This window comes from Rhinoderma darwinii, unplaced genomic scaffold, assembly GCF_050947455.1.
Source record: "Rhinoderma darwinii isolate aRhiDar2 unplaced genomic scaffold, aRhiDar2.hap1 Scaffold_4443, whole genome shotgun sequence".
In the NCBI taxonomy this organism is placed as follows: Eukaryota; Metazoa; Chordata; class Amphibia; order Anura; family Rhinodermatidae; genus Rhinoderma; species Rhinoderma darwinii.
The window spans coordinates 1-22,541 of NW_027463897.1; the positions used below are offsets into that span (position 1 = coordinate 1).

The window sequence follows — 22,541 nt, forward strand, 5'->3', positions numbered from 1 at the left end:
AACTCCTTATCTCACCGCAATGTCCTTCTGATTCTGGGGTCACTAACTCCTTATCTCACCCCCAATGTCCTCCTGATACCGGGGTCACTAACTCCTTATCTCACCCCCAATGTCTTCCTGATACTGGGGTTGCTAACTCCTTAGCTCACCACCAATGTCCTCCTGATTCCGGGGTCACTAACTCCTTATCTCACCGCAATGTCCTCCTGATACTAGGGTCACTAACTCCTTATCACACACCAATGTCCTCCTGATACCGGGGTCACTAACTCTTATCTCACCGCAAGGTCCTCCTGATACTTGGGTCACTAACTTCTTATCTCACCCCAATGTCTTCCTGATACTAGGGTCACTTACTCCTTATCTCACACAAATGTTCTCCTGATACTGGGGTCACTAACTCCTTATCCCACCCCAATGTCCTCCTGATACTGGGGTCAGTAACTCCTGTTCCCACACCAATATCCTCCTGATACCGGGGTCACTAACTCCTTATCTCACCGCAATGTCCTCCTGATACTGGGGTCACTAACTCCTTATCTCACCGCAATGTCATCCTGATACTGGGGTCACTAACTCCTTATCTCACCGCAATGTCCTCCTGATATTGGGGTCACTAACTCCTTATCTCATAGCAATGTCCTCCTGATACTGGGGTCACTAACTCCTTATCTCACCCCCAATGTCCTCCTGATACTGGGGTCTACAACTCTTTATCTCACCCAAATGTCCTCCTGATACTGGGGTCACTAACTCCATCTGTCACCGCAATGTCCTCCTGATACCGGGGTCACTAACTCCTTATCTCACCCCCAATGTCCTCCTGATACCGTGGTCACTAACTCATTATCTCACCGCAATGTCCTCCTGATACCGGAGTCACTAACTCATTATCTCACACCAATATCCTCCTGATACCGGGGTCACTAACTCCTTATCTCACCGCAATGTCCTCCTGATACCAGGGTCACTAACTCCTAATCTCACACCAATGTCCTCCTGATACTGGGGTCACTAATTCCTTATCTCACCCCAATGTCCTCCTGATACTAGGGTAACTAACTCCTTATCTCACCGCAATGTCCTCCTGATACTGGGGTCACTAACTCCTTATCTCACCGCAATGTCCTCCTGATACCGGGGTCACTAACTCCTTATCTCACCCCAATGTCCTCCTGATACTGGGGTCACTAACTCCTTATCTCACCGCAATGTCCTCCTGATACTAGGGTCACTAACTCCTTATCTCACACCAATGTCCTCCTGATACTGGGGTCACTAACTCCTTATCTCACACCAATGTCCTCCTGATACTAGGGTCACTAATTCCTTATCTCACCGCAATGTCCTCCTGATACTGGGGTCACTAACTCCTTATCTCACCCCAGTGTCCTCCTGATACTGGGGTCACTAACTCCTTATCTCACACCAATGTCCTCCTGATACTAGGGTCACTAACTCCTTATCTCACACCAATGTCCTCCTGATACTGGGGTCACTAACTCCTTATCTCACACCAATGTCCTCTTGATACTAGGGTCACTAACTCCTTATCTCACACCAATGTCCTCCTGATACTGGGGTCACTAACTCCTTATCTCACACCAATGTCCTCCTGATACTAGGGTCACTAATTCCTTATCTCACCGCAATGTCCTCCTGATACTGGGGTCACTAATTCCTTATCTCTGCCCAATGTCCTCCTGATACCGGGGTCACTAACTCCTTATCTCACCGCAATGTTCTCCTGATACTAGGGTCACTAACTCCTTATCTCACCGCAATGTCCTCCTGATACTAGGGTCACTAACTCCTTATCTCACACCAATGTCCTCCTGATACTGGGGTCACTAACTCCTTATCTCACACCAATGTCCTCCTGATACTAGGGTCACTAATTCCTTATCTCACCGCAATGTCCTCCTGATACTGGGGTCACTAACTCCTTATCTCACCCCAGTGTCCTCCTGATACTGGGGTCACTAACTCCTTATCTCACACCAATGTCCTCCTGATACTAGGGTCACTAACTCCTTATCTCACACCAATGTCCTCCTGATACTGGGGTCACTAACTCCTTATCTCACACCAATGTCCTCCTGATACTGGGGTCACTAACTCCTTATCTCGTCCCAATGTTCTCCTGATACTGGGGTCACTAACTCATTATCTCACACCAATGTTCTCCTGGTACTGGGCTCACTAACTCCTTATCTCACCCCCAATGTCCTCCTGATACCGGGGTCACTAACTCCTTATCTCACCGCAATGTCCTCCTGATACCGGGGTCACTAACTCATTATCTCACACCAATATCCTCCTGATACCGGGGTCACTAATTCCTTATCTCACCGCAATGTCCTCCTGATACCAGGGTCACTAACTCCTAATCTCACACCAATGTCCTCCTGATACTGGGGTCACTAATTCCTTATCTCTGCCCAATGTCCTCCTGATACCGGGGTCACTAACTCCTTATCTCACCGCCATGTCCTCCTGATACTGGGGTCACTAACTCCTTATCTCACCGCAATGTCCTCCTGATACCGGGGTCACTAACTCCTTATCTCACCCCAATGTCCTCCTGATACTGGGGTCACTAACTCCTTATCTCACACCAATGTCCTCTTGATACTGGGGTCACTAACTCCTTATTTCACACCAATGTCCTCCTGATACTGGGGTCACTAACTCCTTATCTCACACCAATGTCCTCCTGATACTGGGGTCACTAACTCCTTATCTCACACCAATGTCCTCCTGATACTAGGGTCACTAATTCCTTATCTCACCGCAATGTCCTCCTGATACTGGGGTCACTAATTCCTTATCTCTGCCCAATGTCCTCCTGATACTGGGGTCACTAACTCCTTATCTCACCGCAATGTCCTCCTGATACTAGGGTCACTAACTCCTTATCTCACACCAATGTCCTCCTGATACTGGGGTCACTAACTCCTTATCTCACCCCAGTGTCCACCTGATACTGGGGTCACTAACTCCTTATCTCACCCCAGTGTCCTCCTGATACTAGGGTCACTAACTCCTTATCTCACACCAATGTCCTCCTGATACCGGGGTCACTAACTCCTTATCTCACACCAATGTCCTCCTGATACCGGGGTCACTAACTCCTTATCTCACCGCAATGTCCTCCTGATACTAGGGTCACTAACTCCTTACCTCACACCAATGTCCTCCTGATACTGGGGTCACTAATTCCTTATCTCACCGCAATGTCCTCCTGATACTGGGGTCACTAACTCCTTATCTCACCCCAGTGTCCTCCTGATACTGGGGTCACTAACTCCTTATCTCACACCAATGTCCTCCTGATACTGGGGTCACTAACTCCTTAGCTCACACCAATGTCCTCCTGAAACCGGGGTCACTAACTCCTTATCTCACACCAATGTCCTCCTGATACCGGGGTCACTAACTCCTTATCTCACCCCAGTGTCCTCCTGATACTGGGGTCACTAACTCCTTATCTCACCGCAATGTCCTCCTGATACTAGGGTCACTAACTCCTTATCTCACACCAATGTCCTCCTGATACTAGGGTCACTAATTCCTTATCTCACCCCAGTATCCTCCTGATACTGGGGTCACTAACTGCTTATCTCACACCAATGTCCTCCTGATACTAGGGTCACTAACTCCTTATCTCACACCAATGTCCTCCTGATACCGGGGTCACTAACTCCTTATCTCACACCAATGTCCTCCTGATAACGGGGTCACTAACTCCTTACCTCACCCCAGTGTCCTCCTGATACTGGGGTCACTAACTCCTTATCTCACCGCAATGTCCTCCTGATACTAGGGTCACTAATTCCTTATCTCACCGCAATGTCCTCCTGATACTGGGGTCACTAACTCCTTATCTCACCGCAATGTCCTCCTGATACTGGGGTCACTAACTCCTTATCTCACCCCAGTGTCCTCCTGATACTGGGGTCACTAACTCCTTATCTCACACCAATGTCCTCCTGATACTAGGGTCACTAACTCCTTATCTCACACCAATGTCCTCCTGATACCGGGGTCACTAACTCCTTATCTCACACCAATGTCCTCCTGATACTGGGGTCACTAACTCCTTATCTCACCGCAATGTCCTCCTGATACTAGGGTCACTAACTCCTTATCTCACACCAATGTCCTCCTGATACTAGGGTCACTAACTCCTTATCTCACACCAATGTCCTCCTGATACCGGGGTCACTAACTCCTTATCTCACACCAATGTCCTCCTGATACTGGGGTCACTAATTCCTTATTTCACACCAATGTCCTCCTGATACTGGGGTCACTAACTCCTTATCTCACACCAATGTCCTCCTGATACCGGGGTCACTAACTCCTTATCTCACACCAATGTCCTCCTGATACTGGGGTCACTAATTCCTTATCTCACACCAATGTCCTCCTGATACTGGGGTCACTAACTCCTTATCTCACCGCAATGTTCTCCTGATACTGGGGTCACTAACTCATTATCTCACCCCAATGTTCCCCTGAGACTGGAGTCACTAACTCCTTATCTCACCCCAATGTCCCCCTCCATGGAGAAATTTAGAACTTGGTTGCTGAGATCCCTATTTCCATGTAGCGGGGGTCATAGGGAGGAGGAGATGCTGACAGCGGCTGGATATGTGGAGGGACTGTGGGGCTTTGATCTGTTGACAAACACAGTAGATGCAGAGACAAGCAAGACCAGGAGGGGGCAGCACTAAATGATTTACAGATAGAAAGTATCAAGTATGGAATACATTCAGGAGACTAATTATCATCATCATCATCATCATCATTATTTATCATCATCATCATCCATCGTTATCATCATTATTCATCATCATTATCATCATCATCATAATCAGTATCATCACCATTATCATCATCGTCATCCATCATTATCATTATTAGTATCATCTGCATCATCATCGTCATCCATCATTGTCATTATCATCAGTATCGTTATCATCATCCATCATCAATCATCCCCATCATTATCATCATCATCAATCATCATCTTCATCAGTCTATGAAGCAATTATCATCATCATCACCATCATCATCACCACCACCACCATCATCACCACCATCATCATCATCATCATCATCAATCATCATCATCATCAGTCTATGAAGCAATTATCATCAACATCACCACCATCATCATCATCACCACCACCACCACCATCATTTTCACCACCATCATCATCATCACCACCACCACCACCATCATTTTCACCACCATCATCACCACCATCATCATCATTATCATCATCATCATCCATCATCATCATCATCATCATCATCAGTCTATGAAGCAATCATCACCATCACCATTATCAATCATCATCATCATCAGTCTATGAAGCAATCATCATCATCAATATCTTCACTACCATCATCATCCATTATCAATCATAATCATCAGTCTATGAAGCAATTATCATCATCATCACCATCAATCATCATCATCAGTCTATGAAGCAATCATCATTTGTGATGGACATTGATGATTACTTCATAAACTGATGATGATGATGATGATTGATGATTGCTTCATAAACTGATGATGATGATGATGATGATGATGATGATGATGATTGATGGTGATGATGGTGGCTTCATAGACTGATGATGATGATGGTGATGATGATGATGATGATGATGATTGATGATTACTTCATAAACTGATGATGATGATGATGATGATGATGATGGTGGCTTCATAGACTGATGATGATGATGATGATGATGGTGATGATGGTGATTCATCATCACCATCATCACCATCAATCATCATCATCATCAGTCTATGAAGCCACCATCATCATCATCATCATCAGTTTATGAAGTAATCATCAATCATCATCATCATCATCAGTCTATGAAGCCACCATCATCACCATCAATCATCATCATCATCATCAGTTTATGAAGCAATCATCAATCATCATCATCATCACCATCATCAATCTATGAAGCAATCATCATCACCATCAATCATCATCATCATCATCACCACCGGCCCTACATGAGCACAACATAGAGAACAGTGGACACATACAGCGTCATGCGTACCCCCAAACATTCAGGATACGGCCTGCTCCCACCCCCTCCCCGCTCCTCTGTAATCCCTCTCAGTCTATGGACCACGGTTTCCCAATATTCCTCGTCTTGTCACTGGAGTTTACAATTATTGTGTCCCCGCTGTGATACAGTGTCAGACTGGGGATACCCACCAGAGAAGACAATCCTGAGGACCCCCCTCCATCTATACACGACACATCCCATATAACTGCATCGTGTTATCACAGACAGATCCTCAATAATGTTATTTATCACCCCAAGTAATGGACCCCAGTGCCCCCTGACCCCAGTGCCCCCTACACATGCTGTTGTCTTCTGCTGGTTCTTTGGGATCCATTATGGTGTCAGATTGCGGGACCTTCAGAGGAACCTGTTCTACTCTAGGGGTCAGTCTGATCCTGTCTCCATGTACTGATTTCCTGCTAAGCTGGGCTGCAGTGTAAAGCATGGGGAGTGTGATGCAGCAGCATGTATCTCTAATGAGACAGGAGGTGAATTGCAGACTAGACTCCCATAGACAATGCAGCGGAGTCTCTGATCACAGCGGCGCAGGTACGAATTACCCAGAGGAGACGACATGTAGAAGTATTAACCCCCAACTGACCACCTGCTGAAAGTCATAGTCAGCGGGGTGAAGAGACAGTGAAGAGACGGTGAAGAGACGGTGAAGAGACGGCGAAGAGACGGTGAAGAGACGGCCAATATCTCAACCTCTAATATGTACAAACCTGACGCAGGGGAAGGTAAAAACCACCATCCCTGCTACATGTGACATCAGGAATCCTCAGAGGAAGGATAAGGAATGACGTCCCCCCACACGTCCTCACATCCCCCGCAGACATGGAGGCTCTACTCCACATCCTCATATCCCCCACAGACATGGTGGCTCCACTCCACGTCCTCACATCCCCAGCAGACATGGCGGCCCCTCTCCACATCCTCACAACCCCCGGAAACATGGGAGCTCCACTCCACGTCCTCACAACCCCCGCAGACATGGCGGCTGCTCTCCACATCCTCACATCCCCCACAGACATGGTGGCTCCACTCCACGTCCTCACATCCCCCACAGACATGGTGGCTCCGCTCCACAGCCTCACATCCCCCGCAGACATGGCGGCTCCACTCCACATCCTCACATCCCCCGCAGACATGGTGGCTCCACTCCACGTCCTCACATCCCCAGCAGACATGGCGGCTCCGCTCCACGTCCTCACATCCCCCGCAGACTTGGCGGCTCCACTGCACGTCCTCACATCCCCCGCAGACATGGTGGCTCCACTCCACGTCCTCTCATCTCCCGCAGACATGGCAGCTCCACTCCACGTCCTCACAACCCCCGCAGACATGGCAGCTCCACTCCACGTCCTCACATCCCCCGCAGACATGGCGGCTCCACTCCACGTTCTCACAACCCCCGCAGACATGGCGGCTCCACTCCATGTCCTCACATCTCCCACAGACATGGCTGCTCCACTCCTCGCTCTCACATCTTCCGCAGACATGTCGGCTGCACTCCACGTCCTCACATCCCCAGCAGACCTGTCGGCTGCACTCCACGTCCTCACATCCCCCGCAGACATGGCGGCTTCACTCCACGTCCTCACATCCCCAGCAGACATGGCGGCTCCGCTCCACATCCTCACATCCCCCACAGACTTGGCGGCTCCACTGCACGTCCTCACATCCCCGCAGACATGGTGGCTCCACTCCACGTCCTCTCATCTCCCGCAGACATGGCGGCTCCACTCCACGTCCTCACAACCCCCGCAGACATGGCAGCTCCACTCCACGTCCTCACATCCCCCGCAGACATGGCGGCTCCACTCCACGTTCTCACAACCCCCGCAGACATGGTGGCTCCACTCCATGTCCTCACATCTCCCACAGACATGGCGGCTCCACTCCTCGCTCTCACATCTTCCACAGACATGTCGGCTGCACTCCACGTCCTCACATCCCCAGCAGACATGTCGGCTGCACTCCACGTCCTCACATCCCCCGCAGACATGGCGGCTTCACTCCACGTCCTCACATCCCTTGCAGACATGGTGGCTACACTCCATGTCCTCACATCTCCCGCGTACATGGCAGCTCCACTGCGCGTTCTCACATCTCCTGTAGGCATGGCTGCTCCACTCCACGTCCTCACATCCCCCGCAGACATGGCGGCTCCATTCCACATCCTCACATCTCCCGCAGACATGGCGGCTCTACTCCACGTCCTCACATCCCCCGCAGACATGGTGGCTCCACTCCAAGTCCTCACATCCCCCACAGACATGGTTTCTCCACTCCACGTCCTCACATCCCCTGCAGACATGGCGGCTCCACTCCACGCTCTCTGACATCACATGACACGTCCTCACATCCCCCGCAGACATGGTGGCTCCACTCCATGTCCTCACATCTCCCTCAGACATGGCGGCTCCATTCCACATCCTCACATCTCCCACAGACATAGCGGCCTTACTCCACGTCCTCACATCCCCCGCAGACATGGTGGCTCTCCACTCCAAGTTCTCACATCCCACAGACATGGCTTCTCCACTCCACGTCCTCACATCCCCTGCAGACATGGCGGCTCCACTCCACACTCTCTGACATCACATGACATGTCCTCACATCCCCCGCAGACATGGCGGCTCCACTCCACGTCCTCACATCCCCCGCAGACATGGCAGCTCTACTCCACATCCTCACATCCCCCGCAGACATGGCGGCTCCACTCCAAGTCCTCACATCCTCCACAGACTTGGTGTCTCCACTCCACATCCTCAAATCCCCCGCAGATATGGCAGCTCCACTCCACGTCCTCACATTCCCCCGCAGACATAGTGGCTCCACTCCACGCTCTCTGACATGACATGACATGTCCTCACATTCCCCGCAGACATGGCGGCTCCACTCCATGTCCTCACTTCTCCCTCAGACATGGCGGCTCCATTCCACATCTTCACATCTCCCGCAGACATCGCGGCTCCACTCCACGTCCTCACATCCCCCGCAGACATGGCGGCTCCACTCCATGTCCTCACATCACCCTCAGACATGGCGGCTCCATTCCACATTTTCACATCTCCCGCAGACATGGCGGCTCCACTCCACGTCCTCACATCCCCCGCAGACATGGCGACTCTACTCCACGTCCTCACATCCTCCGCAGACATGGCGGCTCCACTCCACGTCCTCAAATCCCCCGCAGACATGGCGGCTCCAATCCATGTCCTCACATCTCCCACAGACATGGCGGCTCCACTCCTCGTTCTCACATCTTCTGCAGACATGTCGGCTGCACTCCACGTCCTCACATCCCCAGCAGACATGTCGGCTGCACTCCACGTCCTCACATCCCCCGCAGACATGGCGGCTTCACTCCACGTCCTCACATCCCTCGCAGACATGGTGGCTCCACTCCATGTTCTCAAATCTCCCGCAGACATGGTGGCTCCACTCCACGTGCTCACATCTCCTGTAGGCATGGCGGCTCCACTCCACGTCCTCACATCCCCCACAGACATGGCGGCTCCACTCCACGCTCTCTGACATCACACGACACGTCCTCACATCCCCGCAAACATGGCGGCTCCACTCCATGTCCTCACATCTCCCTCAGACATGGCGGCTCCATTCCACATCCTCACATCTCCCGCAGACATGGCGGCTCCATTCCACGTCCTCACATCCCCCGCAGACATGGCAGCTCCACTCCACGTCCTCACATCCCCCGCAGACATGTCAGCTCTACTCCACATCCTCACATCCCCCGCAGACATGGCGGCTCCAATCCAAGTCCTCACATCCCCCACAAACTTGGTGTCTCCACTCCACGTCCTCACAACCCCGCAGACATGGCGGCTCCACTCCACGTCCTCACATCCTCCGCAGACATGGCAGCTCCACTCCACGCTCTCTGACATCACACGACACGTCCTCATATCCCCCGCAGACATGGCGGCTCGACTTCACGCTCTCACATCTCCCGCAGACATGGCGGCTCCACTCCACATCCTCACATCCCCAGCAGACATGGCGGCTCCACTCCACGTCCCAACATCTCCCACAGACATGGCGGCTTCACTCCACGTCCTAACATTCCCCGCAGACATGGCGGCTCCACTCCACGTCCTCACATCCCCCGCAGACATGGCGGCTCCACTCTTTGTCCTCACATCCCCCACAGACATGGCGACTCCACGCTCTCTGACGTGCCACGACACGTCCTCACATCCCCCCGCAGACATGGCGGCTCCACTCCACACTCTCTGACATCACAAGACATGTCCTCACATCCGCCGTAGACATGGCGGCTCGAATCCACGCTCTCACATCTCCCGCAGACATGTCGGCTCGACTCCACGCTCTCTGACGTCACACGACACGTCCTCACATCCCCTGCAGATATGCCGGCTCGACTCCACGCTCTTTGACGTCACATGACACGTCCTCACATCCCCTGCAGACAAGGTGGCTCGACTCCACGCTCTCTGAAGTCATTAGTGAACACTTAGAATGGGACAACCGTAGTGTCATCTCTAACTTCTCTGCTGAGATCTGAATCCTTGAAGTTCCAGGCCCAAAATCTGAGGCTGCACTACTGAGAATTCACAACAGTATGTACAAGATCTGGCTGTGGACGTTGTCAGACAGGAATCAGCAGGGGATATGTAGTCATTGGCATAGTGCAGCCTCCGGTTTGACGCCTGTGACTTCCAGTGACCAGATGCTCCTCACGTCTGCTGCTTTCTTATCAGGTCATACAGCCCATGTCAATGTAAGTGGAACCAGACTCGAGGTTGTCCCTGTCCGGACAGCTGGAGATAAAAGACTTTATGATGGAAAGAACTGTCAACCTCAGGAGGGAGCTGTAAAGGTTTGAGCCTGTGTAGTGTGTTTTCCTCTGCATGTTCTCTGACTATGAGGGAATCCCCCTGAGAAAACAGAAGATGAAGAACAATGCAGACAAGAAACAGTTATCCCTGTGTTATCCCCGTGCATCAGTAGATTCTAATTAGGTTTTTGTGAAGCCGCTCATAGGAATTGTCCCTAACAGCGGGGGATGGGCTCCTAATCAGCTCTCCATGGGGTCGTCTTCTGCTGGACCATTATTGTAAAGTGATGAACAGCAATGAACTCCTCACGCTTCGGCCACAACAGTATAAATACTCAGCATCATCTGTATATATAGTGAGGTCCAGGATTATTCGGGCGGTGACATAATCTTCATGATTTGGGTTTTGCTGCCACCACATTGGATATGAAATTAAACATCTGAGATACAATTGAAGTTTAGACTTTCAGGTTTAATTCAAGGAGTTGAAGAAAAATCTCCTGTGAAACGTTTAGGACTTGGCGCCATTTTTCTACACCGCCGCCATCACACTGCCCCCACCATGCCATCACACCGCCCCCACCATGCCATCACACCGCCTCCACCATGCCATCACACCGCCTCCACCATGCCATCACACCGCCCCCACCATGCCATCACACCGCCCCCACCATGCCATCCCACCGCCCCCACCATGCCATCACACCGCCTCCAACATGCCATCACACCGCCCCCACCATGCCATCACACCGCCCCCACCATGCCATCACACCGCCTCCACCATGCCATCACACCGCCTCCACCATGCCATCACACGGCCCCCACCATGCCATCACACTGCCCCCACCATGCCATCATACTGCCCCCACTATGCTATCACACTGCCGCCACCATGCATCACACTGCCTCCACCATGCCATCACACCGCCCCCACCATGCCATCACACCGCCTCCACCATGCATCACACTGCCTCCACCATGCCATCACACCGCCCCCACCATGCCATCACACCGCCTCCACCATGCCATCACACTGCCCCCACTATGCAATCATGAGCCGTTCCCAGCCTTCTCCCTACTTTCTTCTCCCATCATTCTGGTCCAGGTTGATCTTAGTTTCGCTTCTTTACATGTTGTTTGGTAAAGTCTAATCCGGTCTTTCTATTTCTGAGGCTGATTAATGGTCTGCACCTTGTGGTGAACCCTCTGTATTTGCTCTCATGAAGTCTTCTCTTTATGAGAGACTTAGATACTGATCCACCTACTTCCAGGAGAGTCTTCACTTGGGTAGATGTTGTGAGGGTTTTTTTCTTCACCATGGAAAGGACTCTGTGATCATCCACCACTGTTGTCTTCTGTGGACGTCCAGGTCTTTTGGAGGTCATGAGATCACCAGTGCGCTCTTATTTATCCAGAATGTACCAGACTGTTGATTTGGGGCGCTCCTGACATTTGTGCTTCTCTCTGATGGATTTCTCTATTTTTCAGCCTAATGATGGTCGGTGTCACTTGCGTTAAGGGCTCCTTTCACCTCATGTTGTGGGTTCACAGCAACAAATGTAAATTCCGCACCTGGAATCAACTCCAGACCTTTTACCTGCTTAAATGATGATGGATTAATGAGGGAATAGCCCATTAAATAGCTTGGGAGATAATTGTCCAATTACCTTTGGTTGATTGAAAAAGAGGCAGCTCCATATTAAAGAGCTGTAATTCCTAACCCCTTCCTCAGATTAGGATGTGAATACCCTCAAATTAAAGCTGAGAGTCTTTACTTTAAGCTCAGATTATATAACTGGATATTCAATATGTTCTGGTAAACAGCTAAAATGCCAAAACTTGTGTCGCTGTCCAAATAATTCTGGACCTACAGTGGAGGAAATAAGTATTTGATCCCTTGCTGATTTTGTAAGTTTGCCCACTGTCAAATTCATGAACAGTCTAGAATTTTTAGGCTAGGTTAATTTTACCAGTGAGAGATAGATTATATAAAAAAAAAATAAGAAAATCACATTGTCAAAATTATATATATTTATTTGCATTGTGCACAGAGAAATAAGTATTTGATCCCCTACCAACCATTAAGAGTTCAGCCTCCTCCAGACCAGTTACACGCTCCAAATCAACTTGGTGCCTGCATTAAAGACAGCTGTCTTACATGGTCACCTGTATAAAAGACTCCTGTCCACAGACTCAATTAATCAGTCTGACTCTAACCTCTACAACATGGGCAAGACCAAATAGCTTTCTAAGGATGTCAGGGACAAGATCATAGACCTGCACAAGGCTGGAATGGGCTACAAAACCATAAGTAAGACACTGGGTGAGAAGGAGACAACTGTTGGTGCAATAGTAAGAAAATGGAAGACATACAAAATGACTGTCAATCGACATCGATCTGGGGCTCCATGCAAAATCTCACCTCGTGGGGTATCCTTGATCCTGAGGAAGGTGAGAGCTCAGCCGAAAACTACACGGGGGGGGGACTTGTTAATGATCTCAAGGCAGCTGGGACCACAGTCACCAAGAAAACCATTGGTAACACATTACGCCATAATGGATTAAAATCCTGCAGTGCCCGCAAGGTCCCCCTGCTCAAGAAGGCACATGTACAGGACTGTCTGAAGTTTACAAATTACATCTGGATGATTCTGAGAGTGATTGGGAGAAGGTGCTGTGGTCAGATGAGACTAAAATTGAGCTCTTTGGCATTAACTCAACTCGCCGTTTTTGGAGGAAGAGAAATGCTGCCTATGACCCAAAGAACACCGTACCCACTGTCAAGCATGGAGGTGGAAACATTATGTTTTGGGGGTGTTTCTCTGCTAAGGGCACAGGACTACTTCACCGCATCAATGGGAGAATGGATGGAGCCATGTACTGTCAAATCCTGAGTGACAACCTCCTTCCCTCCACCAGGACATTAAAAATGGCTCGTGGCTGGGTCTTCCAGCACGACAATAACCCAAAACATACAGCCAAGGCAACAAAGGAGTGGCTCAAAAAGAAGCACATTAAGGTCATGGAGTGGCCTAGCCAGTCTCCAGACCTTAATCCCATCGAAAACTTATGGAGGGAGCTGAAGATCCGAGTTGCCAAGCGACAGCCTCGAAATCTTAATGATTTACAGATGAGCTGCAAAGAGGAGTGGGCCAAAATTCCATCTAACATGTGTGCAAACCTCATCATCAACTACTAAAAACGTCTGACTGCTGTGCTGGCCAACAAGGGTTTTGCCACCAAGTATTAAGTCTTGTTTGCCAAAGGGATCAAATACTTATTTCTCTGTGCACAATGCAAATAAATATATATAATTTTGACAATGTTATTTTTTTTTATTTTTTTTATATAATCTATCTCTCACTGGTAAAATTAACCTAGCCTAAAAATTCTAGAATGTTCATGACTTTGACAGTGGGCAAACTTACAAAATCAGCAAGGGATCAAATACTTATTTCCTCCACTGTAACTGTAGATACCCCGTCCATTAAACACAGCCGCATGTTCACTATATACATGGAGGACAGTCATTAATCTGCCACCAATGTATTCTTCATCTCCGGCTCAACAATGAAAGGTTTATAGCCCCCGGAGATGCCCCCATAGAAGAAATGCACATTGTGTACCTTAGTCATTCCTCACCGTTCCTCCGCAGCTCCAGATCATATGAAGGAAGTGAAAACGATGGCGAAGTTACTCAATAGACTGTCCACTTGCATCATCAAAGCCTCGGAGTCCTGCGGGACTACAACGTAAAACAGAGCACAGCACTAGATTTGGAGCATTACTGAGGTCCCTGGGTCTAAACTTCAACAACGCATGGACTTCCCAGGGCCACCTCTCAGAAGGTCAAGGGATTCACTCATAAGATCTTAGAGCTGTAATTATTTCTCCATGGGGATCTCATTACGGATGGTCTGAGCTGGATAAAGATGAAGTGAGCGGGAGCACTGATAGTGAAGGACAACTCAACCTTCACATTTACTTTTTTTTGCAGCATTTCTTCCCATGTCAAACAATCAGAGTCATCTTCTTATGGGAAACCATCGTAATCCAGAGCTGATGGATCATCCAGAGAAGAATATTCATGGATTCAGCATTACCAACAAGGCTGGCAGCACATGATCACCACTTACAAAAACACGTTCAACCAAAGGATCGCTCCAGAAGGCCGGTTTCAGACGAGAAAAGTACTGAGGAAAAAATGTATCGTGGTCACAAGTCCCGACCCCATCACAATCCTAATGAGGACCGTGCCCCTCCAGAGATTCCTCAAGGCCTATATCTCAGTGTACTTTCTGCAGAATTCTGGATATGGACATCTTAATAGTATCTGTCAGCGGGGAGGTCTACCTCTAGAGGGAGCTGTAAAGGCTTGACACTGTATTGCAGATGCTCTTGTTTTGGAGTTGTCTCTATGGTCAGCTGCCTTTCTATTCGCCTTGTATTATGTTGGTTTGGTATGGGCCATTGTAATCTATTAGAAAATGGATCCATCATTGTCATGGCTCCGTTATGATTACAAGCCGCCATGTGAGCAGAACCGTAGTCTTCATTTCTTACCCAACATAATACAGCCTGCACCGATCCCTTCATATAAGACGCCCAGAGTGACCGTAGTACATTGATTTCAGTCTTGAATAACCAGTATGAAGGACTCTGTGTCCTCTGGGTCATTAAGTGGACTTTGTTGTTCAGGAGCTGAGACTCCAAACCTCACCTGATCCCCTGGCACCCCAGCACACCACCCATGAGGGAGGACATAAAGAGGTGGGACAATACGGAGAATGCAGGAAGGGTGCAGAAGTGGGAGGTATGGCGGCTGGTGAACATGTCGGGGTTGTCCAGTGTTCTTCATGTTGATAAGACGTTGTTGGTCTTCTTGTGTAGCAGACAGTAAACCACATTTGTCCCTCTTTTTCAGGTTACATCACTGAATATATCACCCCATCTGTATATGATGGAGACAGCGATGAAGCCATCAAAGTCCCCTCTCCAGACACCCTATATACAGCAGTGCACAGTGAGTATGGCGCTGCTGACTCCGAGCCACCTGACAGTCCACGGTCAGAGATCACAGGTGGCTACATCAACGGGGACACCGCAGTCAGTGAGGGTTACTCAGTGGACGCCTTCTTCATCACAGATGGGCGGTCTCGACGCAAGGTTATAACAGGAGGTCGTTCCATTCAGCGACATAGCTGCAGCGAGTGTGGGAAGAGCTATGCCACATCTTCAAACCTAAGTCGACACAAGCAGACTCATCGCAGCCTGGATAGCAAGCTAGCCAAGAAGTGCCCAACCTGTGGCAAGGTATATGTGTCCATGCCGGCCATGGCCATGCATCTACTTACACATGACCTCAAGCACAAGTGTGAAACCTGTGGGAAAGCCTTCAGCCGACCGTGGCTTCTCCAGGGCCATATGAGGTCCCACACCGGTGAAAAGCCCTTTGGCTGCGCCCACTGTGGCAAAACCTTTGCTGACCGCTCCAACCTCCGTGCCCACATGCAGACACACTCCGCCTTCAAACACTACAAGTGCAAACGCTGCAGCAAGACGTTCGCTCTCAAGTCATATCTGAACAAACACTATGAGTCGGCCTGCTTCAAGGGTGCGGTGCCTCCACTCAGCCCAATGGAAGACTGAAGCTGCTCCTTCTATCCAGAAGAGGACATCACCACATTATACATCCTTGTACCCAACCCCATGGCCACCTGCTTGACCTTCTCTGGCCACTGGTTGACCCGGTGCTGCTCTCCTCAGTCAGTATTTGATGCAGATGGTATTTCCACTTTTCCACTCCTGTTTCTATATACACATTTATTTTCTTGCTCTTCCAAGGGTTAACTATTTACAGGAGATCCTGACCACCGGAGGGATGTCTCTTTTCATGGCAGCGTTATATTGACCCTTGCGTCTTACTATTTGCATTCAATCATCTATATGAAACTCTTAGTTTAAGACATAACCATGGGACCTAAGAGGGGAACAAGTCTGAGTTTGTAGCCATAACTTGAAGGCGCAGATTGAGGAGATATGGTTCTAGCTCTAGAGAACATCGGGGTCTTCCTTTATATTTATTCCATTAGTCTAGGGTCCTCCATTTGTGTGGGGACAACATAGGACAAGGTAAGGACAGAAGGGCGGTGCAGGATGAGTCCACAGACCTGTTTAGCCATTAACAGTCTCCGATGGTCATACTGGGAGTTATCCTCCAATACTGTAGAATTATGACGAAGGACAACTTATTTGGACCAGTAGCAATTTAGGGAGACCCGCCTCAGAGAAACAGACGGGGGGATCATATCATTAGAGCAGTCATGTTGGTTTACAAGGAGTCAAGAGATGTTCTGTAATGTGTCCATAAGGTCTCAGGTCATTGACCATCGGGAGGGGGGTCGGAGTTACTGGGAGTACATGGACATCCTGGCCACGCGCTTCCAGTGCTTCGGCCTTCATCACTCCTCCTGTCACACACATTTGACTCCACAAAAACCTTCACGGTTTTATCCATTTTTCAGAATATTTCTTTTTTAATCTGAGATATTTTCATTGATATCTGCAGTTCTGAGTAGGACCAGACAATAACTACGAAGAAGAAACCCTTTCACTGCTGTCGGAGTCTCACCACCTCAAGTTTCCTTCATCACAGCATCATTCCTTGTGGATAAATCTATCACTCAGAGGAGTTGTAAGCATTAAGTCCCACTCCCAAAGTATTCAAGGGATGTCTTCAAGTCTTGGATCGATCATACATATCCTGGTCCATCGCTGTAGGATCATGTAATGAGGTATTCCTGGAAGGATCATGGTTTCTTTTGCATTACTTTTAGGGGTATTCCCGTCTTGGACATTTATGGCATATGCACAGGATAGATGCAGGTCCCAGCTCTGGCACCCCCACCTATCTCGAGATTGGGAGTTCCACAAACCAGTCCGTGCCTAGTAAGGTGGCCGCTAGCTGCCGCATTTTGCTGGAGGCTCAGTGGAGAGTTGGCCCAGATTACAGAAACAACCGAGCTTGTTGTGCTACACCGTTATCGTAAGTCCCATTCACTTCTACGAAAACAGCGTGGCACAGCGAGCTCGACTGTTCCATAATCTCGACCACTTCTCTACTGAGCCTCCAGCTGAATGCGGCAGCCACCTCACCAGGTGCGGACAGGTTTGGGAGACCCCCATTCTTGAGATAGGTGCGGGTGGCCCAAGATAATAGACTTCACCCATGTGATCTCCTACCAGTAATTCCTTGGTCAGTACAGTCAGTCCTTCCATGTTCTTCATCCTGCACATTATTGAGGTCCTGGTGAATCATGGAGCCTAAAAGACCGTTTTAATGGTCTTCTCCTCATAGTCTTCCTCTGGTGCTTTGGGTGGAGTTCATCATGTCGAAATCCACTGTGACCTGTTGATTCCATTGTTCCACCTGGTTGTCTTATTTGTGCTCATGGCTTTTCCTTGTCACTTCAGCATTACCTCATGATCTCCGGCTCGAGGACCTCACCAGTAGTTGGGATACACAGAGAATCTTGGCTCCTCTTCATTTCTGCCTCCGTGATAGTTTGTGTTTGACATTCTTAGGTTTTTTTGATGCAGAAGATTCATGTCTATTAGTGGGAACCAGTGGATGACACGAGGGCAGCACGGCTTCCCCTGGTTGTAATCTTATGCTCCTTCCATGGACATTTTTCTGCTAATGTAAGGAGAATTGCATGTTTCCTGTCCAGCAGGAATGGTTGGGATGTCTCACGTCACGATAAGTCTGGATCATTCACATCACTCATTCCTGCCTCCCCCCTTTGGTATAACTGGTCCTTCTAAGATCTTAGAGGTCGAACGATGAGCCATTGGTTGCGTTGTCCTCTCGTCTGGGTCATCTCCTCCCCGATAACCCACCACCCTTCATTCAAGACTCCACAGGATTTACAAAACCTGCAATAATGAGTCCGCAGCATTGAAAGGGTCGTGCGTTCTTTGTGGTCAGTTCATAGTTTCCTTTATGGACCATCATAGATCCTTGTTGCGGTGGCCATTTATAGAGAAGAAGGAGCCCGGTCTATCGCAGGTCACACAGCTAGCAATAAGCGCTGGCCACTGGCAGCTCCCAGTTATCTCTAGATGTGCTGCTTGCTCTGGGAGTCTGACCAGCGGCAGCCATGGGCGGTGGTTGACCATTCTTATAGTTGTGTTGTGGCTATGGTGGAGCACTGAGCAGCGAGATGAGCCTTGACCAGTGGTTTCGGGGTCAGTGTCCGGTCTGATCTGTGTTCTTGCTGGTCAAGGGTCAGAGAGCGGTCAGTGCTCCGGCTGTTGGGCTCAGTCACTGACCAGTATTATAGGTCTGGGGAGACTCCACTTTCTCCAGTTTTCTATAACTATGCCAAAGCATCAGTCACTTTTATGCTTCCAAAAGAGAAGATTTCGGCAAAAAAACCACCTGGTCACTTGGTAAAGCAGAGACGACGTAATGATCGCCACACAATCTTAGGGAGGGGCATGGACTGAGGACTTTGGTCCATGTCACGTTATTTTCTGGGGTTTTGCATGCCAGAGGTTGGAATCTATGCCAATTTTGTAGGGTTTGTGGGGGAGGGGGTTAGAGCTTAGTTGCAATACGTTCCTGTATGGAATCTATACTGAAGATGAAGCAATAATAACCACAGTTACTGCATGCTCGTTCTAGGGAGTGCGGGGATTCTGAGCAATCAGGCTCTGCCTCAATTATTCTTGTATCAGGGATTTATTAAATGATCTTGTATTTTGGGGATTCTGCTTTAGATCAGCGCTGCATGGATCACGTAGTGGGGATCAGCTGCTGTGCGCACTACTACCCCCAGCAAGACTGTTTACTGGACTGACAGCTGTTACATAGCAGCAGCTCATCTACAGGAGACCTTGATCTGAGGAGGCCATAGGGGGCCCAACCAGCAGCCACGCAAATAAAACACTCGGGGGCCACAGGGAATCCTGGTGAAAAGCGGAGACATAAATCAGTCATTTTCTAGCAAACACCTTCCCCCACCCAGCGCAGTGACAGCAACCAACTTACTGCATGCAGGTGTAGCAGAGCTGAATATGTCATTCAACTCTTTCCAACATCAAATTGTAGATAATGTATCGGATGTTACCTGCAGTCCCATGTAACACCACAGATAACACAGTGATAACTCTCTGAGTACAGATAATGTGGTATATGTTACCTGCAGTCCCATGTAACACCACAGATAACACAGTGATAACTCTCTGAGTACAGATAATGTAGTAGATGTTGCCTGCAGTCCCATGTAACACCACAGATAACACAGTGATAACTCTCTGAGTACAGATAATGTAGTAGATGTTACCTGCAGTCCCATGTAACACCACAGATAACACAGTGATAACTCTCTGAGTACAGATAATGTAGTAGATGTTGCCTGCAGTCCCATGTAACACCACAGATAACACAGTGATAACTCTCTGAGTACAGATAATGTAGTAGATGTTACCTGCAGTCCTATGTAACACCACAGATAACACAGTGATAACTCTCTGAGTACAGATAATACAGGGATAACTCTCTGAGTACAGATAATGTAGTAGATGTTACCTGCAGTCCTATGTAACACCACAGATAACACAGTGATAACTCTCTGAGGAAAGATAATGTAGTAGTGTTACCTGCAGTCCTATGTAACACCACAGATAACACAGTGATAACTCTCTGAGTACAGATAATGTAGTAGTGTTACCTGCAGTCCTATGTAACACCACAGATAACACAGTGATAACTCTCTGAGTACAGATAATTTAGTAGTGTTACCTGCAGTCCTATGTAACACCACAGATAACGCAGTGATAACTCTCAGATTACAGATAATGTAGTAGGGTTACCTGCAGTCCTATGTAACACCACAGATAACACAGTGATAACTCTCTGAGTACAGATAATGTAGTAGTGTTACCTGCAGTCCTATGTAACACCACAGATAACACAGTGATAACTCTCTGATTACAGATAATGTAGTAGATGTTACCTGCAGTCCTATGTAACACCACAGATAACACAGTGATAACTCTCTGATTACAAATAATGTAGTAGATGTTACCTGCAGTCCTATGTAACACCACAGATAACACAGTGATAACTCTCTGAGTACAGATAATGTAGTAGATGTTACCTGCAGTCCTATGTAACACCACAGATAACACAGTGATAACTCTCTGATTACAGATAATGTAGTAGATGTTACCTGCAGTCCTATGTAACACCACAGATAACACAGTGATAACTCTCTGATTACAAATAATGTAGTAGATGTTACCTGCAGTCCTAAGTAACACCACAGATAACAGTGATAACTCTCTGAGTACAGATAATGTAGTAGTGTTACCTGCAGTCCTATGTAACACCACAGATAACAGTGATATCTATCTGAGTACAGATAATGTAGTGGTGTTACCTGCAGTCCCATGTAACACCACATACAACACAGTGATAACTCTCTGAGTACAGATAATGTAGTAGATGTTACCTGCAGTCCTATGTAACACCACAGATAACACAGTGATAACTCCCTGAATACAGATAATGTAGTAGATGTTACCTGCAGTCCTATGTAACACCACAGATAACAGTGATAACTCTCTGAGTACAGATAATGTAGTAGATATTACCTGCAGTCCTATGTAACACCACAGATAACACAGTGATAACTCTCTGAGAACAGATAATGTAGTAGATGTTGCCTGCAGTCCTATGTAACACCACATATAACACAGTGATAACTCTCTGAGTACAGATAATGTAGTAGATGTGACCTGCAGTCCTATGTAACACCACAGATAACACAGTGATAACTCTCTGAGTACATATAATGTAGTAGTGTTACCTGCAGTCCTATGTAACACCACATATAACAGTGATAACTCTCTGAGTACAGATAATGTAGTAGATATTACCTGCAGTCCTATGTAACACCACAGATAACACAGTGATAACTCTCTGAGTACAGATAATGTAGTAGATGTTACCTGCAGTCCTATGTAACACCACAGATAACAGTGATAACTCTCTGATTACAGATAATGTAGTAGATGTTACCTGCAGTCCTATGTAACACCACATATAACACAGTGATAACTCTCTGAGTACAGATAATGTAGTAGATATTACCTGCAGTCCTATGTAACACCACAGATAACACACAGTGATAACTCTCTGAGTACAGATAATGTAGTAGATATTACCTGCAGTCCTATGTAACACCACAGATAACACAGTGATAACTCTCTGAGTACAGATAATGTAGTAGATGTTACCTGCAGTCCTATGTAACACCACAGATAACACACAGTGATAACTCTCTGAGTACAGATAATGTAGTAGATGTTACCTGCAGTCCTATGTAACATCACAGATAACACAGTGATAGCTCTCTGAGTACAGATAATGTAGTAGATGTTACCTGCAGTCCTATGTAACATCACAGATAACACAGTGATAACTCTCTGAGTACAGATAATGTAGTAGATATTACCTGCAGTCCTATGTAACACCACAGATAACACACAGTGATAACTCTCTGAGTACAGATAATGTAGTAGATATTACCTGCAGTCC

General features: G+C 48.1%; 1 protein-coding gene across 1 annotated transcript; it reads left to right on the top strand.

The window, feature by feature from the left end:
* Nucleotides 1–10,828: 10,828 nt before the first annotated feature.
* Nucleotides 10,829–21,077, top strand: LOC142715638 (transcriptional repressor scratch 1-like). The gene is made up of 3 exons (XM_075848668.1): nt 10,829–10,978; nt 15,635–15,749; nt 15,861–21,077. Exons 1-3 carry the CDS (start codon nt 10,829–10,831, stop codon nt 16,583–16,585), a joined length of 990 nt encoding a protein of 329 aa, XP_075704783.1. The 3' UTR covers nt 16,586–21,077.
* The last annotated feature ends 1,464 nt before the right edge of the window (nt 21,078–22,541 follow it).

Coding starts and splice junctions, on each gene's coding strand:
- LOC142715638 (XM_075848668.1), top strand. CDS start 10,829: ATGCTCCTCACGTCTGCTGCTTTCTTATCAGGTCATACAGCCCATGTC. Junction 10,979..15,634: donor CTCAGGAGGGAGCTGTAAAG/GTTTGAGCCTGT, acceptor TTTGTTGTTCAG/GAGCTGAGACTCCAAACCTC. Junction 15,750..15,860: donor GAAGGGTGCAGAAGTGGGAG/GTATGGCGGCTG, acceptor CCTCTTTTTCAG/GTTACATCACTGAATATATC.